This window comes from Mytilinidion resinicola, assembly GCF_010093595.1.
Source record: "Mytilinidion resinicola strain CBS 304.34 unplaced genomic scaffold BDZ99scaffold_6, whole genome shotgun sequence".
Classification (NCBI taxonomy): domain Eukaryota; kingdom Fungi; phylum Ascomycota; class Dothideomycetes; order Mytilinidiales; family Mytilinidiaceae; genus Mytilinidion; species Mytilinidion resinicola.
The window spans coordinates 288,235-315,763 of NW_022985442.1; the positions used below are offsets into that span (position 1 = coordinate 288,235).

Consider the following 27,529-nt stretch of genomic DNA (forward strand, 5'->3'; position numbering starts at 1 on the left):
ACACCTCCAAGCATCAACCGTATACATTCTAGCAGCAACGCAGCCAAGTCCTCTTGATGGCCGGGAAGATGGGGAGCTCCTGGCCGCTGACAGTCCATCTCCAAGGCTCCAATTACGTACTCATGGTGAGACCTAAAAGCAGCTTCGTGTATGTCATCCATTGGCCGCAAAACACCGCTCCATTAGACCGCTAAATGGTGTCCGCGGATTACGACTGCATATCCGACCGATCCGTACATCCTAATGTATCTAAGATGGTGGCAATCGATGAGGTATTATGTTTATGGCAAGTTTGTTTCATTAATCCGTCGGTTTGTTATCGACCCATTTGCTCTTTCTTACATAAATTTAAGATTATGAGAATAGCAAGTCTCTTATCGTATCAATGAATAGGCGATGAGGAATCGAGAATTGCTATATATTCCAAGTAGAGCTGGAACTTGCTTCTTCTACATTTGAAACGTCTTGAAACATTCCCCTTGCAGTCAACACAGTCCAAATGAGACTACCTTTTGACTAGATACCGACCTACCAGTCAGGGCACCCCTCACAGTGGTGTCGAGTGTGCAAGAATGAACCTCGAGCATGACGGTATCTATGTGCCTATGCTTTGAGGATTCAAACATAATGTAAAAATCAGTGCAGTATGAATTAGACTTCCCTTTGACTAGCTAGTAACCTGCTAGCTGAGTTACTCCTCGCGGTGGTGTCGACGGAGCAAATATCAGGTGTGAACCGCAGAATATCCATGTATCTACGCTTTGAGGCCTCACATACGATGTCGAGCTTCACACAATGGACATTAGACTACCGTTTGACTGACTGGTCACCCGCTAGCTGGGGTACCACATACAGTGGCATCGAGTGAGCAAAGATGGAGCCCAAGTAGTGGCATATCTCTGTGCCTAGACTCATGACCTAGTGTTACATAATAATTCTAAAAGAAAAGAGCGTATCAACAATTCGCAATGCCGAGTCTTTCACATCATGAAGCAGGATATTGACTTCACCCAGGAGCCCTCTGAACACACTACCATATTGGCACTTCAGTAGAGCTGGCTGTGCAATTTCATGACGTTCGGGGCTATATACAGCGTAAATGTGATCATTTTACAGTGTGTTACACAGTGTGGCATGTGAGGAACAAATGTAAATTACTGAAATTCATTAAACATTAGGCATTCATGTGGATATTTCGTCAAGTACACTTTACGGTCAAAGAACGACATATCCACTATCTATGACCCTTTTCCCGACGACTTCTTCTAACAAAACCTCTACTACTCACCACGCCACGTGCCGCTCGTCGTGTCACTCCTGTTGCTTCTTTGAGGCAGAGGGTCTACTTGGCTCGGATCCCTCCACCTATCGTCCAACCCCGTAGCCGTTCCCTTGTACAGGCCTACGCCTGCCTGCACCCAAAGGTTCATACCGAGCGCGTTCTCGTCCGTCTTGTCGTACATTCCGAAGTTCATCACGTCGCCTCTAGGATTCCAGCTCTTTTTCACGCTGATCTCCCCACGCTGGGTCCTCTCTATTGTGGACGCAAAGACGGGGTCTGGGTGCGCGTCCAGGATTCCGGTGAAATCAAGCTGAATTACTGCATCTTCTACGCCGGCAAAGAGGGTAGGCGAGCTTGGGGACGGCAGGGACAGGGTGTAGACTGGAGAGTCGCGTTCGTACCGGTTGTTGTGAGATCGTCGGCCATGTTGGGCTCGGAACTGGTTGACGCCGCGTGGGTTCAGGAACACGTTCCAGTTGTAGTGGGCATCGGACTTCTTCTCCACCTTTGGCTTGGTGGCTCTAGGATGACGAGTGTTGTAGTGACGCTGTGTTGATGGTGGGACCTCGATGTTGTGGTAGGCTCGACCTCCAGAAACGCGCAAATCGTAGACCATAACGGTAGTATGTCGGCCCGTACCTGCAACAATTCTTTCCCGACCTTGGGTTTGGAGTGCATAGATGGTGGAATCGTTTGCGGTGTCCCAATAGCTGCATTCAGATGACGAGGGAGAACGCAAGTCGTGGAGGCGAATGGTGCCACTGTTGTCACCTGTGAGGAAGACCTCCCCAGAGCTACGGCCACCTTGTGACGATGGCGGTAGAGGGATGACCGAGTATGTTGAGACTTCCACAGGAGCTCCGGGTGGGCCATCCAGGCGATGTGAATCTTCTGGCCTTTCGAATTGGTAGCTTCGGATGGGGTCCTTGACTAATCCTGCAGGAGAAACCTCGAGGATGCGGAACGGCTCAGTCGATGGTCCAACCCCAACTCCTAGCTTATCCTCTGACAAGAAATTGAGTCCCCAGATACTGAAACCTTTGAGAGTGACTACTTCTGGAAGTATGTCGATCTGGCTGAAAGCGGAGAGGGACTCGGTCTGGTTCTCTTGATGCATCGGATACAACGCGATTCCAGACACGCCTGAGTCTGCTGCTAGAAGGGGCGAGATAGATGGCGAGAGAGATGTGCAGTGGATCATAATACCATCTGTCGTATAGGACTGTATACTCGAGGTGCGACCTCCGTTCAACCCAATGTTGAGTCTTTGAAGCACACCATCTGCTGTTGCAAACACGATGCTTTCTATATGCTCGGCTCCGGGTGCTTTCTGATATGGCCTAATCAGATGCAATGAAGTGATATCATCTCGCCCTTCCATACCGCCAGGAATCCCGTATCTGAACCATGCAGCGAGGTGCTTGTATTGATCGAAATAGAAATTGCGATCGTCTGGACTGGCAGTGTCATAGAACTCCTGTATGTCACGTCCAGTATTCTTCGCTCGGACGAGCAGTTCAGTCCCAGCACACCAAGTTAAGACCTGCTTCCTCGAGCTCCAGTCGCCGCTAGTCCAGTCCTCGTAGCTGTCTATACAGGGCTGATACCCAATTGTCTGTCCATCCGGGTGCTGCCAGCGCGGAACCTGCTCCCAAGTTGGAAGACTAGTAATGCTGCCTGCCGGTTCAAGATATCGGGCGACGAAGCCTTTGCGGTCCCAATTGCGAGAGAGCGTAGTCAGCCCGTGGGCAGCCTCCCTGTAGTCGTTGGGCAGGGCGGGCGTTGGGAGCGAGGGAAACCGTGTGCGGAGGAAGATCTTCCATCCTTCTTTTGTAGAGAAGTTGTGGAGACGGCGACAGGTGCTTGAGACATGGGAAACGGACTGAGCAGTGTCGAGATAGGAGTAGATGTGGGAGAGGAGCTCAAAGGGGAGTTCGTCGAGCATCTTCTGTGAATGGCTGTGAATGTGTACGTGCTGTGAATGTACTGTGAATGCGCTGTGAACAGACCTGTGAAGTCTACCTGGCTGTGTAGTCAATTGAATGCATCTGGTGAGTGTAGTAGTGACGTGCTCTCGCTGCAGAGATATGTTGTCCTGGGAAGAGAATATGACTCCGATCTGCAGGTGGGGTAGGACACAGTGATGCCTGTTGATGGAACTTTTGGTTTGCGCTTCTTCGGCCCGGACAACGCTGAATCAGTGATCACGTGTAGTAATAGCTGCGTCAACCACGTTAACTCGGGGGATTGGAGCCCTCTTTCACATCCTGCAAGACTCTCGTTCATCCTATTAGTAGTGTTTTGTAGAAAATTGATATGATTCGAGCTGTTCTGTGCCCACGTGATGGGTTCCACTTCCTAGGAACACCTCGCCTCTATCTCAACCTCATTTGTCCCACAATCTGATCAAACAGACAAGAACACTGCTACATCCTAGTACCTTCGTGGATCTGACAACGCTCATATGAGCAGGAAATGATATATATGCTATCATGATTCACTAATATCTGTTTTCCACAGTAGAATATCCTAGCTCTAATGCAACGGTTCGTCCATGGCACGCCCCAGCCTGCCAGACAATATGCAAACTCGGGAATATGCATGCCTCGATGGTAAACGCTAGCAGCCGAGACCACCCAAGTCTTCAGCTCCTGGGTTCGACAGCCAGGATCGAAGGGCATCACGAATGTAACCAAACTGTCACTATTTTAGTGTCACAGAATCGAGGTTGGTTTCGATTATAGCCTCGAGATAAAACTAGGTTTTCAGATTAGCTTTGTGGCCCTCCTGTTTACTTTAGTTTGTCTTGCTGCGTTTGTTGAGCTGTTTCGGTATACCAGCCATGGTGTTCTCGTGCAGGATGAGACTGGATAGGCTATCTATTCCCTAAAGGCGTTCTTAGCGTCGTAGAAAAGAATCGTGATTCTGAAAGACTCTCACTTTTGTAGATCCTAGTAGAAGCGAAGTTCGACGAATCACAGCACGCCTGCCTCGTGCTCCTTCCTTCCACCTTCCTGTCTTCACAACCCGCGGCGGCCCTTCCATTTCACCTTGCTGCCCAACACAATCCACCACACCCACTCTACGACACCCACCCATCTATCACCGCCCTCAACCAGACCGTGCTTGCACTGTCTACGCATAGTCCCAGTAGTCGCCGTTGACAGGTCCATCGAGATGCGCCTCTCACTTTTGATCTTCCTAGCCTTGGCCTCGTTTACCGTCTCGACGGTCCGGGCAGCTACAGGCAATGACGATGGCTTCCAATTTAAGCCGGCGGCCTGGTTTGGGAGGACCACGGATGTTTGCATCATCGGAGGTGGTGCTAGTGGCACCTATGCGGCTGTTCGGCTCAAGGACATGGGCAAGACCGTTACTGTTATTGAAGCCAAGAACACTCTAGGTATGCATCTGCTCCGCTCTCAGTGACTACCACGTCTATTCGCAATGGCAACATAACTAATTAGCTCAACAGGCGGCCACACAGAGACTTGGACCGACCCAGCGAGTGGCCAGACAGTAGAGCTCGGCGTCGAAACATGGCATGTCACTAACGCGAGTATGCGCTTCGTGGACCGTTTCAGCATTGAGGTGGAACATGGGCTAGCACCGAACACCCGTGGTACCGTCTTCGTCGATTATCAGACAGGCAAGAATATGGTTGGAGGAGTTGGGTACGCCTGGAATGATATCCTAGCTGCGCAGGCCAAATACGGCGAGCAGCGTGCCAAGTATGCCAATCTTTCCAGCGGGTACTACCTCGGTTCCCCAGTCCCGGAGGACTTCATGCTGCCGTTCATCGACTTTGCCAAGAAGTATCAACTTGAGGCTATTCTCTATTTCTTCTATCTGCAGCAGCAGGGTGGAAGCGACTTCTTGCGACAGCCGGCGCTTTACGTTCTCAAGGAATTCGATCTGGACCGGGTTGTACACTCAGCAGATAATGTCACCATGAGAGCGAAGGGCCCGATGCACGAAATCTACGACTGTGCCTTGAAGGACCTGGGCGACGACGTTCTCCTCAACTCGAGCCTCGTCAAGACCATGCGATTGCGTCGCCGTAACAACAAACCTGGTGTATTCATAACCGTCGAAACTCCATCCGGCTACGAGATTATCCAAGCGAAAGCTCTACTCATCGCTGCGCCACCTACTAGCACCATTCTCGACAGCCTCTGGCTCGAAGACCAGGAAACTCGTGTCCTCAGCAAGATTGTCCCTCACTACTATTACACCGGTCTGATCAATTCAACTGGCCTGCCAAACAACACGGTGTACAATTTCGCTGCCACTAGCACGGAATTCCACATCCCGGAAGTCCCAGGGCTTTACTGGTTCCGAAGCACCAGCATCACCGGAGTCTTCGACTTCAAGTACGGCCACAATGGTACTGAAATGAGCAGCCAAGCCATCCAGGATGATATTATTGCCAAAGTGCGTACTATGCACGCCTCCGGCGACTTCAAAACCACCGGCGATTACAACCCGCAGATCGTCAAATTTTCCAGCCACAGCCCGTTTGACTTACAGGTCTCCCCCGATGATATTAGGAACGGCTTCTATCAGCGGCTGTATGCGCTGCAGGGACTGCGGAGCACATACTATACTGGAGCGGCGTTTGGAGGGCACGATTCTGGAGAGCTCTGGGATTTCACGGAGGCGCTCGTGTCGAAGATCGCGGCGACATTGTAGTCCTGGAGTCTACACTTGTTTCGTTCTTTCTCTGGATTCAGTCTAGACAAAGTAGATTGATGTTTTCCATGAGTCTGAATCCCAAGGGCCTTTGGCAGGGATGATGTGAGGGGGGTACTTTGACGGTCAAGAGTACGTAGCTAGCTACCTCAGTCTGATCAGCAATGAAGCGTTTCATTCTGACTTCTTTGCCCAGGGCTTCAAAGTCTATATAACTGCGGCGGTGTGATATGATTGGTCATGCTGTGAATGTTTTGCCCCTCTACAGCTACGAAATTTATGGACAACATGTCCTTTCTTCAACTCTAAGCTTTTAGATTAGTCTACTATACTTTCTGACTGAACTGCTTCTTCATGGCCCGGAGGGTTACAGACACGTGATGTGCCAAGATCTGGCTGAACGAACCTTGGCCCCCAAACTCGGACCCCGGTCTCGGGAGGACCACGACATCACACAGCCTCATCGCCGCAGCTGTAGAGATGTTAGATAGCCTCCCCACCACAGTCCAAGCGGACACTCCCCTGTCCAGTATCACGGCCCACCTCGTTATTACCTTGCGAAGTCTGCACTCATGTACTTCCCGTGACGGCTTCTGTCAGAAACGCGCAGCTCCCTACCGCCTCATTCTTCAGCCTTGGGCACCGAATGGAAGCACCGTTTGTTGTGAAAGAACGTAGCTTCAGCAAGATACAGCAGAGCTACCATACGGATTTGGCTAGAAAAGACAGCCTCATCGTATGTCAAACTTAAGATCGCAACTATGCAAGTATCGAGTGAGTCACAGAAAGTTGCGGGTCTCGATGGAGAGCTGTTTGACGAGATATCGAATTCGACAACGGGTGGCCCGGAGAAAGAACTCGAACGCGTTTTCCATCCTAATGGGTCATCCATCTTCAACCCCCTCAAGAGGCTTACTCATGCGGATATTCAACACATTGCAGGGCTTCTTCAGGCTGTGAGCCCAGTATGGGCACAGTGCCCTAGGTTGTACATCGTCGTAAGAGTCATCGACCATCTCGAAATTTTTGAGGACTTTGTGGCACCCGGCGTGAATGATCTCTGGTTTCCGTCCTCTCGGTCGTCCCTCCCAACCAACATCGATGCTGCCGTTCGACAGTCAATATTGCAGATACAATGGATTGTTATGACCAAATCACTCGAGCTGGAAAGAGGCGAAAGCGGTTACCACCAGTACTTTGACCAAGACGAAGTTTACCCTTCGAGGAAAAGGAGCTGCTCGGTACTGGCTCCTACGGACAGGTTCAAAAAATCCGGAGTACGCAAAGACATCGTTACTACGCGCGGAAGAGAATAAAAAGAGGTCGTTTCTTTAGCAATTTCCAAAGAAATATGATAGACTTCGAAAGAGAGCTCATCACCTTGAAACGCCTTAGGCATCATCACATCGTTGAGCTCGTCGGCAGTTACACTGATCCGATGTACGTTGGATTGATCGTGTCTCCCGTAGCAGACTGCAATCTGGCTCATTTTCTCGACACTGTCTTGCAGGCTGAGTCTAGAGTGACCCTTCTGCGGACGTTCTATGGCTGTCTGGCAACAGGTCTGGCTTACATTCACGATAAACAGATTCGACATAAAGACATCAAGCCGGAAAACATATTGTTGAAAGATAATACTGTTTTGTACACCGACTTCGGTATCGCACTAACTGGAAAGACGTAGGCCACAGTATGACCCAAGACACGTCTCCTCTTATGACTCGGAGATACAGTGCTCCTGAGCTACTAGAAGATGCACCACGTAGCTCTGCCGCGGATCTATGGTCTCTGGGCTGCGTCTATCTGGAAATGTGTACAATCCTCAATGGCAAATCCATTTCAGCTATGAGAGATCATCTCCAAGGATTTGGGTCCAAGAGCGCAATCGACGCGAAGAATAAAGACGGTGCCTTTACTTGGGTAAATCAGCTTTCAGGCAAGGCCAAATCGCCCACAGATCTTGTCCCGCTACGATGGATTAAAGACTTACTTGCCAAAGTACCGACAACTCGCCCTCTAGGTCGTGACCTCTTGAGCACGATCCTAAAGTCGACAGACGCCGACTTACCTTCTGGCGTTTTCATTGCCGATTGTTGCCATACTGCGATGTCCAACAAAAGCAGTCCAGCCTCAAGCCTCACCCATATTGCCGCTGCAGATGGAGACTCCCAACCGCTGAATAACAATGGAGAGATTTCCCAGTCTGCAAATTTGGACACAGTCCTTCCCGTGCTCCATCACATCACTTTGAATGACCCGATAACTCAATCCCGGGGTAATAGCGATGACGGAAGCAAGAATTTAGTCGGACGAGTGATGCCGATTCCGGACGAGCCAGAAAGGAAAGGCACCCCCGTGGAATCAAATAAATCCGGCTTAGAGTTGCCAAGCTAGCAAACCCGGAAGTCCAAACTCACCAAAGCGACCTTGTTCTCTGCCGTCATTGCTGGCGACAGTACCCTGGCACGATCGACACTCCGGCAAGGTGTCGATATTGAGTCGAAAGATTTCAAAGGAAGCCGATCCCTTCACAAAGCTGCCATGAAAAATCGCTACGACGTTGTAGAGATGCTTCTGAATCAGGGAGCAGAGCCAAATGCCCAAGATATCAACGGAGGAACAGCTCTGCACAGAACTATCTGGGAGGGCGACAACCACATGATCGTCTGTGTACTCTGCGACAAAGGAGCCAACGTCAACGGGACAGATACTGAGGGCAGGGCCCCTTTATTTGTGGCAGCCTTGCAAGGTAATACTCGCTGTGTCAAGGCTCTGTTGGATCGAGGTGCCGATGTTCATCTGTTCAAAAAAGACCCAAAATGGAGCAAATGTGCGATACACATTGCCGCCCGGAAAGGACACGACGAGATAATCCGTTTGCTTGTGAAGGCCGGAGCTGATGTCGAAGTTCCCGACCCCATTGAAGGATGGACTCCACTACACGAGGCATCATATGGAGGCACCCCGAAACGTGCAAGACTGTGATTGGCCTGGGAGCTGACGTCATTGCAGAGAACAAGATTGGGTCTCCTCCAATTGCCTCTGCCATTCATGCTAAGAAATTGGGGAACATGAAACTCTTGATTGCTCATGGCGCTGACGCCAACTTCGGAAACACCGATAGCTATGTTGCGCCACATCATGCTGCTTTTTATGGACCCATGGATGCTGCATGGCTCTTAATCGATTCTGGCGCCGATATCAACGCGGCCACCAAAAAGGGTTCGAGCATCGCCCACCGAGCAGCGATGTACGGCCATTCGGATATCCTACAACTACTCATCGATAAGGGCGCTGATCTGACTCGACGAGATTTTCAAGGGGATACGACACTTCATTTGGCTGCTTTCAAAGGGCAGGAAGAAGCGATAAAAATGTTGATCGCAAATGGTGCTGAGCTTGAGCCGGTGGATAGAGAGGGAGCGACTCCTTTCGACCTTGCAGAATCAGAAGGGCTTGAAGATATCGTCGACTTGCTGATGTCATACCAACTACGCATGACCGACTAAGCGTCCTCGATTACGAACATAGGACCTCGAACTTTTTTCTCAGACAAATCTCTTCGCCTCGTCTTGCTGTCAAAGATACCGGCCCAGTGGACTGTTGAAAATCGTGACGTTGAAGCGATTTCATCAAGATCTTAGAATCGTCTACTCCCACCTCCAGGCTTGCTCCCTTCTTTATCTTTGCGCTCATTTTCAAACGTGACCGAATGCTCTCCCAGCAAACTCTCGGACTATGTTTGGTTCAGCGCAATGCTCATAAGCAATCACCTCCATGAACGCATACAAAAGAGGAGCTTCGCAAGGGTCTACCTGTAGAATTCACGCTCACGAAAGCCGTCAGAGATCTTCTTTGCCATACCTAGTCGCGAGGCTAGAGAGGGTTGCGTCTCGTCCATGGCGTGCTGTGAGGACGAGACATGCTCCGCGTCTGCCATGGCGTAGGAGAAGTGGTGAAGAATGATGGTTAGAGTGTACAGAGTACACATAGGCTAGTGGATGTTTAAAATTCAGCTACGAAAACTTCTCGACTGATCTCCGTGGATGCGAAGACATGGCTTGAGTTTGGGTGCTCTAGTGGTGAATGTTACATCTCGGGGCTCCCTCAGCTCATGCATGCCACGATGAATAGCTTCTACGGCCTCGTGGATTGGGAACTATATACGACTACGACGCGCCCCCCGATCAATGGACTACTTCGAAATGTCACTGGTGTATAGGGAATATGCTTGCCAAGCACCTTCGCCAGACACTCTCGCATGCCCACGCCATAACGCCTATTCGAACCTAGCCGCCGCTTAATCGCTGTCTGAATCTACAACGCCAGGTGAAAAGAAGACATCGAATTGGTTAGAGAATATGGTTTACGCGCAGGGGCGGGAAGCCCGCAATGCGGTTACTTACGGGCGACTCACAGAAGGCTCCAGAAGTGCTGGATTGGAGGCGGCGCGCTCAATTTAATGACCTTTCGGTCATCTAGCACGTATAAAAGGATCCCTCCACTACCCTCTATTTCTTCCACACCACGAGAACTCTCCAGCCAGACCACACCACCACCACTTCTCAGCAGACTAAGAAGCTCCCCAAACCCAATCTCTACCTACAACAAGAACATCGTTTCCAGCTCAAGCATACTACAGCCACTCAGCCAATCAAAAGTTGCAACGCTTTCATATACTCAGTTCATCGCCTTTCTATAAACGCCACGGAACCCGCTCTTATCCACAAGGACATGGCCCGCCGTCAGAACATGCACTACCATCAGCATCTCCATCAGTACTAAAACCTGCGTCAAAACAATTACTTCGGAGACCTAGATGAGGAGCGACACAGCCGAAAAGTCCCGCAAGCTCTGGACGTTGGCCGTCACCAAGGTGTACAGTTCGGCCGCTACCAAGGTGTCCAGTTCGGCCGTCACCACGGTGTTCAGTTTGGTCGTCAACAAGGGCTTCCATATGGCCGTCAACAAGGGCTTCAATATGGCCGTCAACAAGGCGTCGAATACGGGCGGCGTCAGGGAATGGGACACGCCCAGAATTTCTTTGAACACGGGCAGCGTGAACGCTTTGCTCAAGCCCACTCAGTGGGCTATGAAGACGGACATCACGCCGGCCACCTCGAAGGCCGTGATCTCTGGGGCCCGAACGGTCCGAAACAACCAGGACTTCCCACGACTGAAGACAAACTTAAGAAGGCGCGCTGGGCCGGCTACAAGCAGGGCCGGGAGGATTGGGGATCGGATGTCGCTGCGATTCAGCGGCAGCGAGAACAGCAGCGGGGGCAGCAGTCTGGACAACTTCGACCAACCCACTAGCGCCGCCAATCTACTCACGGGAATGGTTACGTTGACCACGGATACACTTCGCAGGGATACGAAGAACCAGATGACGACGAGCCGCTCTCAGCCTCTATGGGACGGATGCGTCTGGATGGACCTGAACACGGTTAGCGTCCTCTGCGAGGCCGTGGAGCTTCTATGGGGGCTGGCTATGATCAGCAGGTTGCCCGTCGTCCGCCGATGCCTATGACTGAGCGTCCACGTTCGCAGCATGACTACGGAGGAGGACACAGTGGCCAGGAGTCCGGACGCGGACAACGCCAGGTTGGTGGACCTCGATTTGGACAACGTGGTATGCTGGAATCCAATTGGGATCATCAGCAGTGGTAGGGTCTCAAGGAGTCGAGACGAAAATGTGAATAGGGCGTTACCTTCCTGGCCTATCACAGATGTTCTAGATCAGATCTAGTTGCTTCTTTTAGTCTATTATAGGCTAGCAATAACACAGGTCAGATCCAGGGCTATGCCCCGACTAATTGGTGGCTTCAAGTAGCTAATACAGTGTCGGTCTGCTTGAGTGCTTCCACTAGGGTAAATTGTTTTCTATATTCATTTTCCCCCGAAAAAATAACCTCTCAACGCCACATCTCAGGCTCTTCATTGTCACCTCGCCATAGTAAAACGCTAGCCCTTGTGCTTTTTCAAATCTAAAACCTATCGCGTTTCTTCTCATCATTTGTCAGTCAGCTAATGTCGTGCATGTCACCTCACAAGCCGATTACTACCATGTTCATCATGTGATCTTGCTTTCGCGAGTATCCGACCGAGGAGCTATAAGCAAAAGGGTCAGGATACAAGATATATGCAAAAGCCGTTGGTATTACAGAACTGCTAGATGGCCCAGGAGACTGACATTGATCAAGATCACAAACTTCTCCACCGAGGTATCGTTGCACTAAGCCACCTGGGCATGCCAGACAATATCAGACGCCTAACAGACGTCCTTACCCTTGCTGAGCATCCCATCGAGCGCTCCATTACCTCTACAGCTTTCTCTCACGTCCGGTGGCCTAACTTGGAAATAAAGCCACAGAATTGCTGCATGAGGTAACGATTCCAGGTGCCTTCAAGGATGAATAGCAACCATCTGGCCAATCAATCTTCAAGGCAGTCAATGCTAGCCTAGGAAAGGAGAATTGCCAGGATTGGCTTAGTTTCCGCGCCGGGCACCAGACGTGAGAGGAATGTGTATACTTGGCGCAGTCTAACTCAAGTCAACGATGCCATTCACTCTAATCCAGAACACCGCTGAAGTCCTGCTTCTAGAATCTACCAGTTCGAGCATAGGCGGTTGCCCACGGGCAGTTCACTGGGAGGTCTCCAGGCGCGCCAAGTTGGAAGGAGCCGGTACGCTGAAGTCAGTGAATTATCCAGGTCTCCAGCTGCCTATAAAAGAATCTACTGCTCGCACCGTTTCCTGCAAACCACAACAACATATCCACCACCACCGCACCACAATAGCCTCTCCAACACATCCACATCACAGCTAATAAGCAGCCGATACACTGTTCTCTTCATAGACCACCACTGTTTCTCTAAGCACAACTACTCTACTCCTTTTCAGCTTCTAAGGAACCACAACATTTACCTGCCTATACTCCATTCATCACATCCAATATATACAAACCATGGAGCCCGCCCTCATCTTCGATGACATGGTTCAGAATGGACGACCGAGAAGCGCGAGGACTATGCGGTTTAGGAGCCGAGACCAGGACGGTATGGAGGATGAGGGCGAAATCACATACTGGCTGCCGGACGAAGCCAGCCAGCGAGGAGCTTATCGAGGCTTTGCTGGCCGCGACGACGCTAGACATCGTGAAGAAATTGTGAGAGCTCTCAATGCTGGTCGACGGCAAGGTGTACAGTATGGCCGCAACCAGGGCATGCTGTATGGCCGGCAACAAGGAATGCAGTACGGTCGGCAGCAGGGAATGCAATATGGCCGACAGCTAGGTCTGCAGCAAGGCGTTCAGTATGGTCGCCAACAGGGCATGCAGTATGGCAGACAGCAGGGCATGCAGTACGGCCACCAACAAGGATTCCAGCAGGGGCGCCGCCAGGGCGTCCAGTACGCGCAGGGCTACTTGCATCACGGAGAGCAGCTGGGCTATGTGAGAGGCCGATCGGAAGGGTATGAAGACGGGTACGAGCGTGGACACCACTACGGACATCTTGAAGGCCGCGACCTCTGGGGACCAGACATCGGCGCTATACAGCGCGAGCGAGAACAGCAGCGGGCTCAGCAGCAGCGGCCTCGCAACGGCGTCGTTGACCACGGATACGTTTTCCAGGGGTATGAAGAGGCTGGTGATGAGGATGACGAGGAGTCAACGGGGGGCAGGCGTTTAAATGGTCCACGTAGTCAGCGGCTTCTTCGGGAGCGTAGTGCCTCAATGGCTTCCAGCCGTCGGCATTCAATTCACCAGACGGGACAGCACCAGATTGGAGGAATTCGGTTCGGAGAGCGGGGGATGTTGGGGGCGAACTGGGACCATCAGCAATGGTAGTGGACTCGGCAAATTGGGAATGGGGCCTTAGTGACGGTGTTGATTTCTCGCCGTCTTGAGTGGATAGCGTCTAGCTTAGGGAAGCGCTCCTAGGCTAATGGACTATAGCTTTCTCTTTAGTATCTACGAATCAAAATTCACATCTTCATTAGAACTAATCGTAAGGCTCAGTCATGGTATGTCACGGAGGCGGACCTCCTGAGTGAAAGCGGTTTTCCCTCTGTGTGAATTTCTGAATCATCCTTGTGACACCCAGAGTTGCTTTCCAGTCATGAAAAGTGGTTAATGCAGTGTGCTTCTTCTCACACTATTTAACCCAATCTTAGTAGCCTATGAGCATGAAATTCGCGCATATTGACGCGTAAAGATAGGTCACCATTTCCTGCCTTTGCGAAGAGGTCACACGAGCGAGCTGCGTAAAGTTCAGAAACACCATCACCTACGAAAAGTAAGACAGAAGACTCGCCTTCTGGTATTCCTTTATAGCTTCTCAACGTATCTTTTGACTTGCGCAGCTTTGTAATCGTCTAAGCCAAATTCGCTCTATAAGAGAAGAGGGTATCCAGGGTATAGGCATTAGAATAAACTATGCTAGCCAGAGAAGCAAAGTGACAACGTAACAGTTTAGAGTGAGAGCTAAGAGAATAGTGCAGTAGGGGAGGTATCGTCCCTAGCACGTGTGGCAAGAAGTGAAAGGGTAGATGCTACGGGAGTATAAAAGTGGTAGCCTCACCCTTTGGTATTAGTTATAGCTTCCCAACTTGTTTCTTAATTTGTGCAGCTTTATCTAAGTCGAAATAGATTGAATTGTACAATTTTGCACTCCACTGGCGACGACAATGGGTATCGGTGTGGTCGTCCGCAGTTACAACCTCATTGTAGATCAGTTCTATCCCCGAAGCTTCTTCTAGTCCCAACAGCTTTTCCAACAAGGCTTGTATCATTGGTTGCACAGTACTAGGTAATAAGTTTCGGTACACGGACATCACGCTGGTCGGACTTCACTCTTGCTCACTCGGTACCAACGTAAGGAGTACCCCAGCTAGCTAGCCTTTAGTCAGTCAAACAGTAGCCCTATTCCCACTGCGTCGAGGGCTACATCGTATGTAGAGTTTCAAAAGCCTATCAGGACACCCGGAGTAAACGCCCGGACTGCCCAAACTTATGCCGTAGTACTGTAAGCCGCCGCCTGAGAGCATGATAACCAGAACGCTAGATGCCTTCGCCTGAATGTGGCAAAGCCGTGATCGAGCTCGATAGACTCGCACTAAAGGTCGTCGATATGCTCTTCTAGTGAGCGCTCAATGCTACGCATCTGGTCCACGAACGCTTGTATATCAGAATATGGATGAGGCATACACTACCTTAAGGATGTTTTATCTAGAGCAGACAGGTTCGCCGAAAGCTCACCCACTAGAACGATCTATAGCACACTTATTTGAACAATAACACAGCCAAATAGCCTGAGAGAGAGAAATATTTGGCAAGGTCATGACCCCTCATCCGAACCAATCGTGCGCTAACCAGCCTTAGGCAGTACTAGGCGCCTCACAGACGCCCTTTTCGTAGCCGAGCGCTCTATCACTCAGGTTGCCACTACTAGCGTGTCAGTGGCGTTACATCCTTCCATATCCGTAACAAGGGGGAACAGGGGAGTAACCCCCCCCCCTTTCATAGGCTATATATACGGGCCTTATGCCTCTTCAAATCAACACAGAACTGCTTCTTCACAACCTGAGACTATCGGACGCTCCAGAGCTACCGTACTCTGCTTCGAGCGCTATGTCTACTCCGCATGAATTCAACAACACCACTAGAGACCTCTGAACCAGATTCATGGATGTGGGCGCTGTACCTTCAGCTGAAGCCTGCATACGCCACAGGTCCAGCCCTTCGCGATAAAGCCGCGATTGGCTTCAAGCTGCAGCAACAACACCAAAGACTAGCCCCCATGGACACTGGTATAGCGATAGCTCAGCCCGGAACCACTTCACGCGAACGACCTCTGAAAGATAGAATATCAGCCCATCTTTTCTCTTTTAGAATGCCTCTCCCTCGACCAGCCCCTCCCCAAACAGCCACCATCCAGTACGACCTAAAGAAAGAAACGCAACATGGAGGCCCTACAGGAAGATTTGATCTCCTTTATGTTCCTACGAGACGAGCATGGCCAACTAGACGTCATGACCTGCCTCGCCCTCTGGTTCGGCAAGTCCAACACGACCGACATCGCCATCAAAACCCGCTTCGGGCACCACGTCGCCGCCGCCCTCGCCGGCTCCTACGCCTCCTGGACCTCCACCGCACGCGGCTGCCTCGCCCTCATGATCCTCATCGACCAGTTCCCACGAAACATCTACCGCCACACCATCCAGTCCTTCTCCGGCGACACCATGGCCCGCTCAATCGCTACCCTCCCCTTCGACTGGCTCCGCTCCCTCGCCCCCGAAGAATGCATCTTCGTCCCCTGCCTGATCATGACGCACCAAGAAGACCTCGCCTCCCAGCGCGCTGGCGTCGCCTTCTACGAGACGCTGGAGCCGCATCTGCCACCGACACTGCACATCTTCCGCACCATCTTCGAAGAGCATCTGCGGATTATAGAGCTCTGCGGCACCTTCCCCCACCGCGACCACTACTACAACCGCGCCACGACCCCGCTCGGCAAACAGCTCATGGAGAACCCGAAGGTGCGCTTCGACCTGCCCCTCATCGCCGAGAACGGCTGCATGAAGTTCGGCCACGACCCGCGGAAGCTGTGGCTCGCGACGCAGCGCGCCTTCGACGCGCTCGAGCGCATCGAGGCGCTGGCGAACGAGACGGGGCGGCGGGGGAGTGTAGCGCCGGCGAGCTGGTTAGATGAGGCGGAGGTCGCGGAGTGCCACGAGACGTTCCGCGCGTTCGACAAGGACGGGAATGGGTTCTTTGACCGCGCGGAGCTGGCGACTGTGCTCGCTTCGACGGGCCGGGTATACACGCCCGAGCAGCTGCAGGTGGTCATGGATCGGATCTCTGGGGTGGCGGGCACGTCGCGGATTACGTTTGAGCAGTTCTCGGCGCTATTTCGGGCGAAGTTGGATATGAGTCTGGAGGCGCGGGCGAAGAGGAGGTTTAGTTTGTTTGATGTGGATAAGAGTGGGGAGATTGATTTGGGGGAGTTGAGGGCGTGTATTCAGAGTATGGATGATTTGGTGACGGGGGCGGAGGTGGAGGAGATGTTGAAGGCGTGTGATGTGGATGGGAATGGGCAGGTTTCTTTGGAGGAGTTTGTGGCGATGATGCCGTTGGTGAGTGAGGTGCCGAAGGTGAAGAAGGTGGAGGTGGTGACGGAGAAGAGTGGGGGTGTTGTGGTTGATGTGGTGGCGGTTCAGGAGCTAGGAGCATAAGAGGGAGGGATGGAGGGTAGTTGAGCTTTAGGAGATATACGTACATACTATGGTCACCGTTGGATTGGTATCTTACCTCGCTTGTTATATTGTCGCAATACACGTCGTGAGGACAAGATTAGTTAATGCAGATAGTTGTGTATCCTCCTTGGATGACACTCTCCAGGGGCAGACATTCCTTTGTACTTTGCATGCGATTCGGCTCCAATCACATCCTGCTCTACTATCCCTTCTCCGTAGGTCCGTCATCTGTATCCGCGACGCCTTCCAAGCGCCAGTTCTTTCCTTTCTTCTTTAACACATAGAAGGGGCACGCATAAAGCGCCGAAGACAGCAAAAGCAGTGAAACACCAGCCAACACCCATACCCTGTATCATTGCCTCGACAGCTGCGATTCCTCCAGCACTCAGTAAACACCGAATCAAGCTGTAGCTGGCCTGGGCGGTCGAGCTCCTATCTGGATTCAGATCCGTAAGCAGCGTCTCGCGCGTAACAAACAGGAAGGTTTGTCACGCCCCCGAAAAGAATTGGAGAACAAGGAGGACGGTAATGTGAGGGCTTGCGTGAAGCGTCCAACCGTATCCTACCGTGGCGATGGAGCTTGTAGCTATGACGGGGAATATTGATCTCAGCCGAGTCTTTTCGATGGGAAAGCCGGGCAGTATGTTGTGGGTCTGTGTTGTCAAACAGTAATCGTAATCGTAATCAAGCAGCTTTCTCGTCAGGAGTGCAGCCATCATGCCGCCGATGCCAGCGGGGAGTTATGTCAGACCAGTTGTTAGATACTTTAGCGAGAAGACAGCCGAATATCGTGTATGTGATACCGCCGACGAGAATGGCGATGAAGTTAGCCTTGTTATAGAGAGTCTTCAAGCTTTTGAAGGGACCAAGGAAATCAAACGACATTGGGGTGCGTATAGGCTCTTCGGAAGGAGATTGACGATGAAGCATGGCGTAGAGAGAGTGGTTTATCCTATGCGTTGGGCGAATGTTGCCATTCCCAACCAATTTTCGCGATGTCTCCGGGAGAAAAATAGTGAGCATGACGAGATGGGTTCCAGATGCGATTGCCAGAAGCCAGAATATCCATCTCCAAGACCGATTTTCGGAGACTACACCTCCGATGACAGAACCGAGGCAGGGTGCTGCGTGGGTGAATCCTAAGAGAACACCGACGAAGGATCCTCTATCCGAAGGTACTGAGATATCGGCAATGATGCCATAGGCAATGGCAATGGTGCTTGATGCTCCTGCACTTTGGACACATCGCAGGACGACCAGCGCGACACAGTGCTTCGTCAAAGCTAGGCCGACATTTGCTCCGAGGTATAGTGCAAGTGTGAACAATAACACAGGCCTTCTTCCGATGTCGTCAGCGAGAGTTCCGAAGATTGACGGCGCTACAGTATTCCGGAGACTACTTGATACGAAGTAATTGTAAAGTTGATTGATTGGACGGTGGTTTTTAGCGACCCCGCAATCGCAGTAATCGCAGGGAAGTAAATAAACGATGAAATAGTGGAGAAGATAGCGGATATTGAGCAAGCGTAGAGAAGTAGAGTTTTCTGAGTAGGGTTGAATACAGTGTAAGGCTGAATGCCCTCAGCCAGAATCGAAGCCGGGGCTGATCATTTCTACTTTTGACTCCGCAGCACCTTCCATTTTGAAGAAGTGTACTGAACTTCCACGCTCGCGAAGGGTGAAGGGGTTTTGCGCTGTGACAGCTCGGTATGCAAGAAGAGAGAATGTATTGTGACTTGTGTTGGTGTAGCTAGCTAGGCCGTGTGGAGGGAGATATATATGGGAGTCACCGGCTACCACGAAGGGGCCAACAGCGCGAAGGGTGAAGTGATTTTGACACGAAGGGGCTCTGACACGATGGGCAAAGAGTTTCTTCGGTTTGGCGCTCGGGTTGCCGCCAGGACTGTCGCCCCATCGTTACAGCCTAGCTCTATTCTACACTTATTTCTTCCATCACTGTTGTACTACAACGATCATGTCCAGCACAGAACAAGTCGGCGCGATCCCTTTGGCGATTCTGTCTGCTTTGAATACAATATCATTGGTTAAAAATTGAGGTCACTGTTGTCACACCGTTCACAGCATCATATCATTCGCAGGAACTCTTGGAGTAAACTTTCAGCCGATCGATTCCACTGCTATGCTGTATCCATCTATCCTAGCCCATTTCCGCGGGCAGGACAAATCAAACCCCAATAAGAAACCCCACTCATCCATCCATCCGTATGCTATGCACACCGTCTGCACAGACCACAGAGGATGAGAGTAAACTGTAACCCATAGTCCGCGCTATAACGCTGATCCGATCCGGAAACACCGCCCAGATGCATGAAACGTGCTGACTCCGTATGCAAGAGGTGACGCCGGATAGTATGCTGAGAAAAAAAAAGTGTGAAGAAAAAGAAAGAATCATCAGGGGGTCACAATAAGGACCGCCAGCGCGAACAAAAGACAAGTGGGTCAATGGAGAAGAGAAGTGTGTAGAGAAGCCAGTGACCGTATCGACAAGCTTCAATCTTGGGACCGTGCTCTCAGAAAGCTGTGACCACAGTGACGTTGCTTGTAGAATTACAGTTTAAGAAACGGTGCTGTAGTCACAACAGTTCCAATCTCTGATGCAATATCCGCAAGTGATGATGGTGTCTATAGCGTCGCGGAGTCTGTTGTAGCTCAGGCTTGATAACAACGACGCTAGCTCAGCGCTTCCTAATATCATTCGGATCATGAATATAAGTGCATGCATCGCCCTTCGCACACTTGCCCTCCTGGAAGAACCTACACGGGTGGACCTTGTGCGGCTTCTGGAAGCCACCTGATCCCCCCTTATTCTTGTTCTTCCCCTTCTTGAACGAGCCGCTGTGTTCACGTTCGGGTGCACGTTCAGGGGGAGGAGGCTCTTGGTAGCCGCCGCCGTTCTCGCGCCATCGCTTGCGTTCTTCGTTTTCATAGACAGCGGACTGTTGCTGATGCTGGCCTTGGGGTTGCTGGCCCATGTTTGCGAAGCTGTAGGGCATGTTGAACGGCATTTGAGGAGCGGCGTTGTTCTGCTGGCCGCTGGACAAGAGTGTCGCTAGTAAAGCACTCACGTCAGGGGTTGCTGGGGCCTGTGGAGGTGGCTGCACAGCGAAAGCAGATGGGTACTGCGGCATCTGTGGCACCTGTTGCGGCGCTTGTGGCTGTTGGAGTGCGCCGAGGATCGAGTAGATGTTGGTGGGAGGGGCCTGCTGTGGTGCTGGCTCTGTCTTAGCTGCGAACTGCGCAAATATGCTCTCTAGCTGAGAAGTTGGAGCAACTGGCTGTTGCTGGGGTTGCTGAGGTTGCTGGGCCATCATGTTGAAAATTGCAGCCAAGTCTTGCACTGGAGGCTGCACAGAGACAGGCGCGAAGGCAGCGGCACGGTTGAGGACCTCTTGGGGTGGTGGGCCAAACTCAACAACTTCCGCTGGAGCGCTTTCGGCTGGCTCGGGTGGCTCTCGCGGCGATGGCGGGATATCAGACTTTTGAGCATAGAACACCATCAGTGTGTTGGCTTCACGGCGCTCGTTCTCCTCTTTTTCTGGGAACTTCCAATTATCGTTCAAGCCTCCACCGGATCGAGGGTAGTTCCTCTTGCGCTCCTCGATGGCAATGACGCTGAAGTCAATCTCGGACGGCTCAATCCAGTCACGGAACGACTCTTCACGAGGCAGGTCGTCATCTTCCTCATCCATATCCATGTCTTTGTGCTGCTTGAACATGCGGCCTTCACCACCAACATCACCGGCGTCACGGACCATACTAGCATCGTGGCCAACCTCTTCTTCGGGGTCATGGCTAAAGTATCGGACGCTGACAAGAGTTGCATCCGGACGAAAAGCCACACGCAGATGTCGACGTGATTCCTTCCGAAGTCGCCTTGCCTTTTCCTCTGGCGTCTCTGGCGGTCGCTTCTCCTCGGGCTTGGCCACCACTTCTGGTTCCTTCGGCTTCATCAAGTTCGCCATGGTCTCGGCGAAAGAAAATGCCGGCGCTGATGATCGCATAGGAGGTGCCGTGGCAGCTTTCTTTTGATTCAAAGCATTGGCGGCAGGTTTCGACTGAGCTCCTAGCTTGGCCACAGGCTGAGCACCAGGCCTCTTTGGTGCTGACTGTAAATTGGAGAAGAGGCTTGTCGGCTTCGCAACCAATGGGTTGACCTTGGGCTTTGACGCAGTGTTGGTCGGAGCTACAGATCTCTCACCAGGGCGCTTCAGACCGTTTGTTGGGGGTTTTGTGGTGGCAGATGTGACTGGTTTGTTGAGGCCTGAGGCAACCCTCTTGGCAGGCTCACCCGAAGTCACATCGGCAGTTCGTGGCCGCTTGGTGCCTGTCAGGGGCTCAGCAGAGGGGCGTGTTGTTGGCTGCGTGGCCTTGATGTTGTCCTTTGTGTCACCGGACTTCTGCGCAGGAGATTCGACCTTAGTCTCGGGCGAGGCCGCAACTTTGGCTAGGATCTGCTTAATTTGTGCTTTCGTCTTATCATTGCCTTTCCCCGGCTTGGACATTATGGTGAAGACTTTGGACAGCTTAGACTCTTCGAGTTTGGCATTTGTCAAAGTGCTACATCGCGATAGAAGCTCCAGAATGACGCCAACCATAACGCCATCGTAATCTTTGGACGTGATTCGGTCGGCAATGAACTGGTAGAGAAGAAGAAGGAAAGGCTTGTTCTCGCTAAGGTGGTGAACAATGTCAGGATGGCCATGCTCAAGGGCAGTCTTGAGCGCTACCTCCATCATGGCCTGTTGGCTCCCAACACGGCTCTTTAGCATAGGGAGCTCACTGACCCTCTTCTTCTCCTCTGCCTGCTTGACAGCGGCATTGTCAAGCCGCCACCGATCCCTAATCGTCCGGACCACCTCCCAGAAATTAACGAGAGCAGTGCGAATTTGCTCAGGTCTGGCAGAAGACTTAGGAGGCAGCCAGACAGCTTCAGTCACATCATATTCCACTGCGGCTTTAGGCTCCTCAGGCCTTTTATCTGGTAATGGTGAGGGCTCAGGGGTTTCCTCGTCAGAGGAGTAGTCAGAGTCATCAGACGATTCCGTCTCGCTAGCACTGTCACTATACTCCCGCTTCAGGTTTGTTGGAGATTGTGCACTTGAAGGTGCAGTCCGGATACGAGGTGCCCTCAGTGCGGTTGAAGACTTTTTGCCCGACTTCTTGGTGATTTTTGCTATCATACAGATTAGCTTCTGCAGTACCACAATAGCTCCGGAAGATGAAGGGGAACATACTCGACAGTTGCTTATCGTTGGCAGCTAGGATCTTAATCTCACGCTTGGATTTTCTTGGCGTGTAGTTGGGGACCGTTGCTTTAACGCAGTCAGTCATTGCAATGTGTTGTGGGGGTGGTGGTATCTAGTCTGTATCTTACTTTTATTGAGGGGCAAGTCTAGAGTAATATCACTGAGAGTCACGAAGTGGTGCAAGCGGACAGATTTCGTTGCCTTGACAAGCTCATCGAGGTTCTTGACCATGAATTTACCCTGCAATTCACCTTTCGGCGTCACGATGGATGGATTCACAGGCACGACCACCTTTGCTGGCGGGGCCGACTGCTGGAAGCCATAAGACTGTGCAGCCGGTTTGGTCGTGGGCTCCTAGAGATATTAGAACGAGTGAATGATCTTGCATGAGTTGGACAAACCTGGACGGCAGGGCCAGCCTGTTGGATGTTCTGGATGTTCTGGATGTTCTGGAGCGATGGCTGGTTCTCTGACTTGACCCTGATGGTGGTCTGAAGTGCCTGCGGGGAAATGGTGCTCGGCGAGCCACTCGTAGGCATCATGTTCCTCATGCCCAAGTCGTAGCTGGGTTGCCGCATGGAGGATGACACCAGGGACGGGTCCACAGCAGGTTGCTGGGAGTACGAGTTGATGTTCGCATGGCGGAATGGCTGGTCCTGGAACTGCAGCGGGCTGTTGGAGAAGGGGCGGCCGTAGAACTGGTTGCTGGCCTCGTACGGGGCCCCCAGTGCTGATGCTGGCCGAGAGATGGTCGGCTGCTGCCAAGTCTGCTGCGGGGCGGTGGTAGAGTACAGGTTGTAGGCACTGGGGTCAAAAGACGGGTTGACAGTGCCGGGGAACTGGGGATTGAACTCTGGGTCGGCGTAGATGTTCTGTCCGTTGTGGACGTGGACAGAGTCATCGTGCACGTGATTGGGGTTTGCCATTGTGGACTATGGTGAGACGGGATGGAAAAGCCGAAAACGCGGGCCGATTGATGGGCCTCGCTTAGGGGAGGGGCAGCCGGTGATTGGGCGGTGCGGAAAACTGTGACGCCGCAGGATGCTTATGCAGCCGAGTTAAAGCGGCACCGGCACTATCCCCGTCGCAGCGTGCCCGGAGAGCGAAAGCGGTGGGTTTGCTGCGTTTGTGATGCTAATTGCACCCCTTGCGGCCGAAGCGCGGCGTGCTCCCTGGTCCTTCCGGGTTCCTCTGCCTTGTTCTGCGTGCTTTGCCTGCTGCGTGTGCGAGTTGGTTCGGAGCGAGCCCTGCGACCTGCGACTGTTTGCTGAGAGAGAAGCCGTGTGTTGCGCGGCCGAGTCCGGAGGCCTTTGTCGTCACCCAAGGCTGCCGCGTGCTGTCACTGTCGCTGCGACCGCGATCCTCGCAGCAACGGACGCCTCCAGCGCTGCCACACGAGCAACGACCCTTAAATGAGCGATGGCAGCAGCGGCCACACACCGGGCCGTACTGTAGACGCCTTGATTGATACCTTTGTAGAGGCCGTGTCACTGGCGCTGGCCGTTGAAGGGCGTCACTCTGCCCGTCACGAAAACCCGACCGGCGGCCCAGCAGCACAACACGCAAATCGCCACCTCACCAAAGCGCTGCTCACGACGACCTCGAGAAGCCAAACAAGAGCTCACACGCACGCGCAGACGGCCCTACTGCACGGCGTCGTCACTGCGATGATTTATGCAAACGGAGAAGTCAGGAAAGGTTGATGGAGTCAAAGGAGTGTCCACGGTGAGTGTGTTGCAGGAGTGAGGAGAGGAGGCGAGCGGGCAGCTTAGAAACCTTGGAAAGACCGCTGCCAAGGCGCTAGGCTGCAATCGGCCCGTGCAGGCAAGAACATCTGGCCCAAGAAGTGGACGAGCCACAGTGACCTCAACGTAGTGTGCCCACGAAGCTCGAATACAATTATCTGTGCAAGCTGTCCTCTTGCGTCTTCACCACTGCGTCCGTCTGCATATGAGGTGACCTGCAAATCGGCTGGCGCCAGCCCTCAACCTCCATCATGGCCGCTCACCACCAGACACTTCGCGATAAACAAGTGGGCAAGTACAGAGATACCCCAGCCGGAATATATAATTTTAATCTGTGTACACAGCTTCGATTGAAACCATCCTCAACCTCAACCAAAAGTCTCCCCAAAACTCGGAGCATCATGACTCCACGCCAGGGTTTCTACAGCCCAACTCCCCCATACTGTCCGAGACGGGCGAGCCAATATGGAAGGTTTGACGCCTGCCTTTACACTATAGAAAATACAAACTAAGAAATGCTAGGTGTTGGTCTTTGACAACATGGGCAAAGATGTCATATCCAGCGTGCTGCGAGTGAGCGACCTTCGAGCTTGGGGAGTAAGTTAAACCACCTTCTGCTTAGCAATTGTACGCAAGTCCACTTATGAGATAGCTTGCTGACTTGAGCAGGTCACGATCCATCTATCCATCAACACCACAAGACACTCAATACCCGATGTGCCTGTCATATACCTTGTCGAACCCACATCTGCCAACCTCCAAATAATAACGTCTGACCTCGCCCGCAACCTCTACTCTCCCGCCTACGTAAACTTCCTCTCTTCGATTCCAAGACCTCTGCTCGAAGACTTCGCTTCTCAAACCGCTGCCTCTGGAACATCAGAACACCTGGCGCAAATATACGACCAATACCTCAACTTTGTCGTTTCCGAGCCCGATCTGTTCTCGCTGTCCATCGACGACGCGTACTCCATCTTGAACAGCATAAAAACCACAGACGAGGAGCTGGATATCACGATCGATCGGATAGTCAACGGTCTCTTCAGCGTAGTCGTAACCCATGGCACAATCCCCATCATTCGGTGTCCCAAAGGAGGTGCTGCGGAGATGATTGCGGCCAAGCTAGACAGGAAGCTCAGGGATCACGTTTTGAATTCGAAACAAAATCTCTTCTCTGGAGGCGACCAGAAGGCGACGTCTACTACGCGGCCAGTCCTCATCATTGTCGATCGAAATGGTACGTCATTTTCAAATACGACAGCTTCAAATTACTGACATACAGAAATAGTGGACCTCGTTGCCATGCTGGGTCACTCGTGGACGTATCAATCTTTAGTGTACGACGTGCTGAAAATGCATCTAAACCGTATCACAATGGAAGTGCCCGTCGACGAAAGCAACCCGGCGAAAGGCACGCAAAAGAAGGCATACGATCTCAACTCGAACGACTACTTCTGGAGCCGGAATGCTGGTGTCCCATTCCCGCAAGTTGCCGAGGACATCGACATGGAGCTTACTAAATACAAAGAGGATGCCAATGATATAACCAGGAAGACTGGCGCCTCATCTCTGGAAGACTTGCAACAAGACTCCAGTACTAGCGCGGCGCATTTGAAGGCTGCCGTCTCCCTATTGCCAGAGTTGCGCGAGCGTAAATCTACCCTCGACATGCATATGTCTATCCTGGGACAGTTGCTGAAAGGCATCAAGGGTAAGATCTGGATGATCAGTTGGCGAGCTGCGATGATTCTAATCTACCCATCTAGATCGGCAATTAGATAATTTTTTCCAGTTAGAGGAGAACATTACCAAGCAAACGAAGGCACAAATAATGGAGCTAATAAAAGACCCTGAAAAGGGTAATGAGCCGCGCGACAAGCTGCGTCTATTCATCATCTGGTAGCTAAGATCATCGTCCATTTCTCACCCGTCGCTAATGTGTCTTCAGGTATCTGAGCACCGAACAAGATGTCCCCAGGGCCGACGTGGACGGCTTCGACCAAGCGCTACAAGCTGCCGGTGCAGACACAACCTCATTGAAATACATCAAGACTGTTCGGCAACTAACACGAATGACGATGATTTCGTCAGCACCGACTCAGTCCGCGCAGTCGAATTCAAACGAGCTATTCCGTGGATTTAGCAGTCTGTCCAGCCGCGTCACGGACCGCTTCAAGGATGCAGGTCTCGGTGCCAACTTGGAAGGATTGGTTTCTGGGATCAAGAATTTCCTCCCCGCAAATAAAGACCTCACCCTAACGAAAATCACGGAATCCCTGATGGACCCGCAGAATGCCTCGTCGTCAGCGATATCGAAGACCGAAAATTACCTCTACTTTGACCCTAGGTCTGCGAATGCACGCGGCACTATGCCTCCAGCTAGCCAGACGAGGAACCAGACTGGAAGCGCCGCGCGTGGAATTGAAGCAAGCTTTGGACAGAGACGCCAGGGTTTCTCGGAAGCGATTGTCTTCACAGTCGGAGGTGGCTCGATGGATGAGTATGGGAACCTGCTGGAGTGGGCGAAGCGTACAAGTGCACCAACGGCCGTCCGGAGGCGGGTGGTGTACGGGTCGACTGAGTTGATGAGCGCCCAGGATTTCGTCACGAATGAACTGACGAGGTTGGGCGCTGAAAGCTCATAGAAGGAGACGGACGACGTTGAAAGAAAGTAGATATGATATGCAGTGTAGAATATTGACACTGAGTAATGAGGATCAAATCCTGAGCTTCGGTTTTGCTCATCGAGACCGCGGAGTTACCACATGACATTACATCCAAAGTGAACTTAGACTTCACTGCTTGGCAGAGGCAGAACGAGACAGTAACCAGCAATCATGAGGTCCTGCATAGCTTCAACTTCAATGTCTTGCTTTTGTTCGTTCTCCCTCGCTGTCCCTCACGACGCTGTGGTCCCGTGACTTTGTGCCAAGCCCATCATCCAGTACCAGCACTAAATTGTCGTCCCTCGTGCATCCATACTCTCGCAGTCTAGCAAATAAACGATGAGCAGGAAGCGACGACGTAAATATCTCGTGGGGTTAGTGTTGGTGGAGTGTGGTTTGTCTGGGGGATCTCCCCAGGCGCGGCGTTTGCCGAGCCGCTGCTGGGAGCCTTACACATTTTCTCAAGCCTCTAGCTACCACTCTTATACCCCCACAACATCCACCCTTTCACTTCTTGCCGCGCGTGCTAGGGACGATACCTCCCCTATCGCGCTATACTCACAGCTCTCACTCTAAACTGGTGCGTTGTCACTCCACTTCTTTGCCCAGCGCAGTCCATT

General features: G+C 52.0%; 11 protein-coding genes across 11 annotated transcripts; 8 read left to right on the forward strand and 3 right to left on the reverse strand.

The window, feature by feature from the left end:
• Window positions 1-1,099: 1,099 nt before the first annotated feature.
• Window positions 1,100-3,383, reverse strand: BDZ99DRAFT_496630 (uncharacterized protein). The gene is made up of 2 exons (XM_033723457.1): window positions 3,292-3,383; window positions 1,100-3,230 (listed from the first exon to the last, which is right to left on the reverse strand). Exon 2 carries the CDS (start codon window positions 3,225-3,227, stop codon window positions 1,281-1,283), a length of 1,947 nt encoding a protein of 648 aa, XP_033579079.1. The 5' UTR covers window positions 3,228-3,230; window positions 3,292-3,383; the 3' UTR covers window positions 1,100-1,280.
• A 1,076-nt stretch (window positions 3,384-4,459) lies between these two features.
• Window positions 4,460-6,130, forward strand: BDZ99DRAFT_568866 (FAD/NAD(P)-binding domain-containing protein; the record flags this gene model as incomplete). The annotated part of the gene is made up of 2 exons (XM_033727826.1): window positions 4,460-4,685; window positions 4,758-6,130. 2 exons carry the CDS (start codon window positions 4,460-4,462, stop codon window positions 5,972-5,974), a joined length of 1,443 nt encoding a protein of 480 aa, XP_033579080.1. The 3' UTR covers window positions 5,975-6,130.
• Window positions 6,131-6,445: 315 nt separating this feature from the next.
• Window positions 6,446-7,379, forward strand: BDZ99DRAFT_460899 (uncharacterized protein). Its single transcript, XM_033719487.1, has one exon. It carries the CDS (start codon window positions 6,736-6,738, stop codon window positions 7,288-7,290), a length of 555 nt encoding a protein of 184 aa, XP_033579081.1. The 5' UTR covers window positions 6,446-6,735; the 3' UTR covers window positions 7,291-7,379.
• A 36-nt stretch (window positions 7,380-7,415) lies between these two features.
• On the forward strand, window positions 7,416-8,038 carry BDZ99DRAFT_557860 (uncharacterized protein; the record flags this gene model as incomplete). The annotated part of the gene is made up of 1 exon (XM_033727211.1): window positions 7,416-8,038. A coding segment is annotated over exon 1 (372 nt), but the record flags the coding sequence as incomplete, so codon positions are not given.
• A 213-nt stretch (window positions 8,039-8,251) lies between these two features.
• BDZ99DRAFT_557868 (ankyrin) lies at window positions 8,252-8,959 on the forward strand (the record flags this gene model as incomplete). The annotated part of the gene is made up of 1 exon (XM_033727212.1): window positions 8,252-8,959. Exon 1 carries the CDS (start codon window positions 8,516-8,518, stop codon window positions 8,957-8,959), a length of 444 nt encoding a protein of 147 aa, XP_033579083.1. The 5' UTR covers window positions 8,252-8,515.
• Window positions 8,960-10,327: 1,368 nt separating this feature from the next.
• Window positions 10,328-11,980, forward strand: BDZ99DRAFT_460901 (uncharacterized protein). The gene has a single exon (XM_033719488.1). The coding sequence runs from the start codon at window positions 10,794-10,796 to the stop codon at window positions 11,502-11,504; it is 711 nt and encodes a 236-aa protein (XP_033579084.1). The 5' UTR covers window positions 10,328-10,793; the 3' UTR covers window positions 11,505-11,980.
• Window positions 11,981-12,942: 962 nt separating this feature from the next.
• BDZ99DRAFT_517989 (uncharacterized protein) lies at window positions 12,943-13,824 on the forward strand (the record flags this gene model as incomplete). Its single annotated transcript, XM_033725242.1, has 1 exon — window positions 12,943-13,824. One exon carries the CDS (start codon window positions 12,943-12,945, stop codon window positions 13,822-13,824), a length of 882 nt encoding a protein of 293 aa, XP_033579085.1.
• Window positions 13,825-15,636: 1,812 nt separating this feature from the next.
• Window positions 15,637-17,356, forward strand: BDZ99DRAFT_460903 (EF-hand). Its single transcript, XM_033719489.1, has one exon. The coding sequence runs from the start codon at window positions 15,939-15,941 to the stop codon at window positions 17,208-17,210; it is 1,272 nt and encodes a 423-aa protein (XP_033579086.1). The 5' UTR covers window positions 15,637-15,938; the 3' UTR covers window positions 17,211-17,356.
• On the reverse strand, window positions 17,253-18,872 carry BDZ99DRAFT_557880 (MFS general substrate transporter; the record flags this gene model as incomplete). The annotated part of the gene is made up of 5 exons (XM_033727213.1): window positions 17,253-17,692; window positions 17,747-17,884; window positions 17,997-18,627; window positions 18,720-18,802; window positions 18,849-18,872. 5 exons carry the CDS (start codon window positions 18,870-18,872, stop codon window positions 17,456-17,458), a joined length of 1,113 nt encoding a protein of 370 aa, XP_033579087.1. The 3' UTR covers window positions 17,253-17,455.
• A 1,055-nt stretch (window positions 18,873-19,927) lies between these two features.
• On the reverse strand, window positions 19,928-23,424 carry BDZ99DRAFT_474354 (uncharacterized protein; the record flags this gene model as incomplete). The annotated part of the gene is made up of 4 exons (XM_033721895.1): window positions 19,928-22,425; window positions 22,487-22,564; window positions 22,627-22,852; window positions 22,900-23,424. The coding sequence occupies 4 exons, from the start codon at window positions 23,422-23,424 to the stop codon at window positions 19,928-19,930; spliced, it is 3,327 nt and encodes a 1,108-aa protein (XP_033579088.1).
• Window positions 23,425-24,494: 1,070 nt separating this feature from the next.
• Window positions 24,495-27,114, forward strand: BDZ99DRAFT_507542 (Sec1-like protein; the record flags this gene model as incomplete). The annotated part of the gene is made up of 7 exons (XM_033724258.1): window positions 24,495-24,534; window positions 24,588-24,715; window positions 24,766-24,840; window positions 24,913-25,480; window positions 25,532-25,954; window positions 26,010-26,142; window positions 26,192-27,114. The coding sequence occupies 7 exons, from the start codon at window positions 24,495-24,497 to the stop codon at window positions 26,886-26,888; spliced, it is 2,064 nt and encodes a 687-aa protein (XP_033579089.1). The 3' UTR covers window positions 26,889-27,114.
• Window positions 27,115-27,529: the final 415 nt, after the last annotated feature.

Coding starts and splice junctions, on each gene's coding strand:
- BDZ99DRAFT_496630 (XM_033723457.1), bottom strand. CDS start 3,227: ATGCTCGACGAACTCCCCTTTGAGCTCCTCTCCCACATCTACTCCTAT.
- BDZ99DRAFT_460903 (XM_033719489.1), top strand. CDS start 15,939: ATGGAGGCCCTACAGGAAGATTTGATCTCCTTTATGTTCCTACGAGAC.
- BDZ99DRAFT_460899 (XM_033719487.1), top strand. CDS start 6,736: ATGCAAGTATCGAGTGAGTCACAGAAAGTTGCGGGTCTCGATGGAGAG.
- BDZ99DRAFT_460901 (XM_033719488.1), top strand. CDS start 10,794: ATGAGGAGCGACACAGCCGAAAAGTCCCGCAAGCTCTGGACGTTGGCC.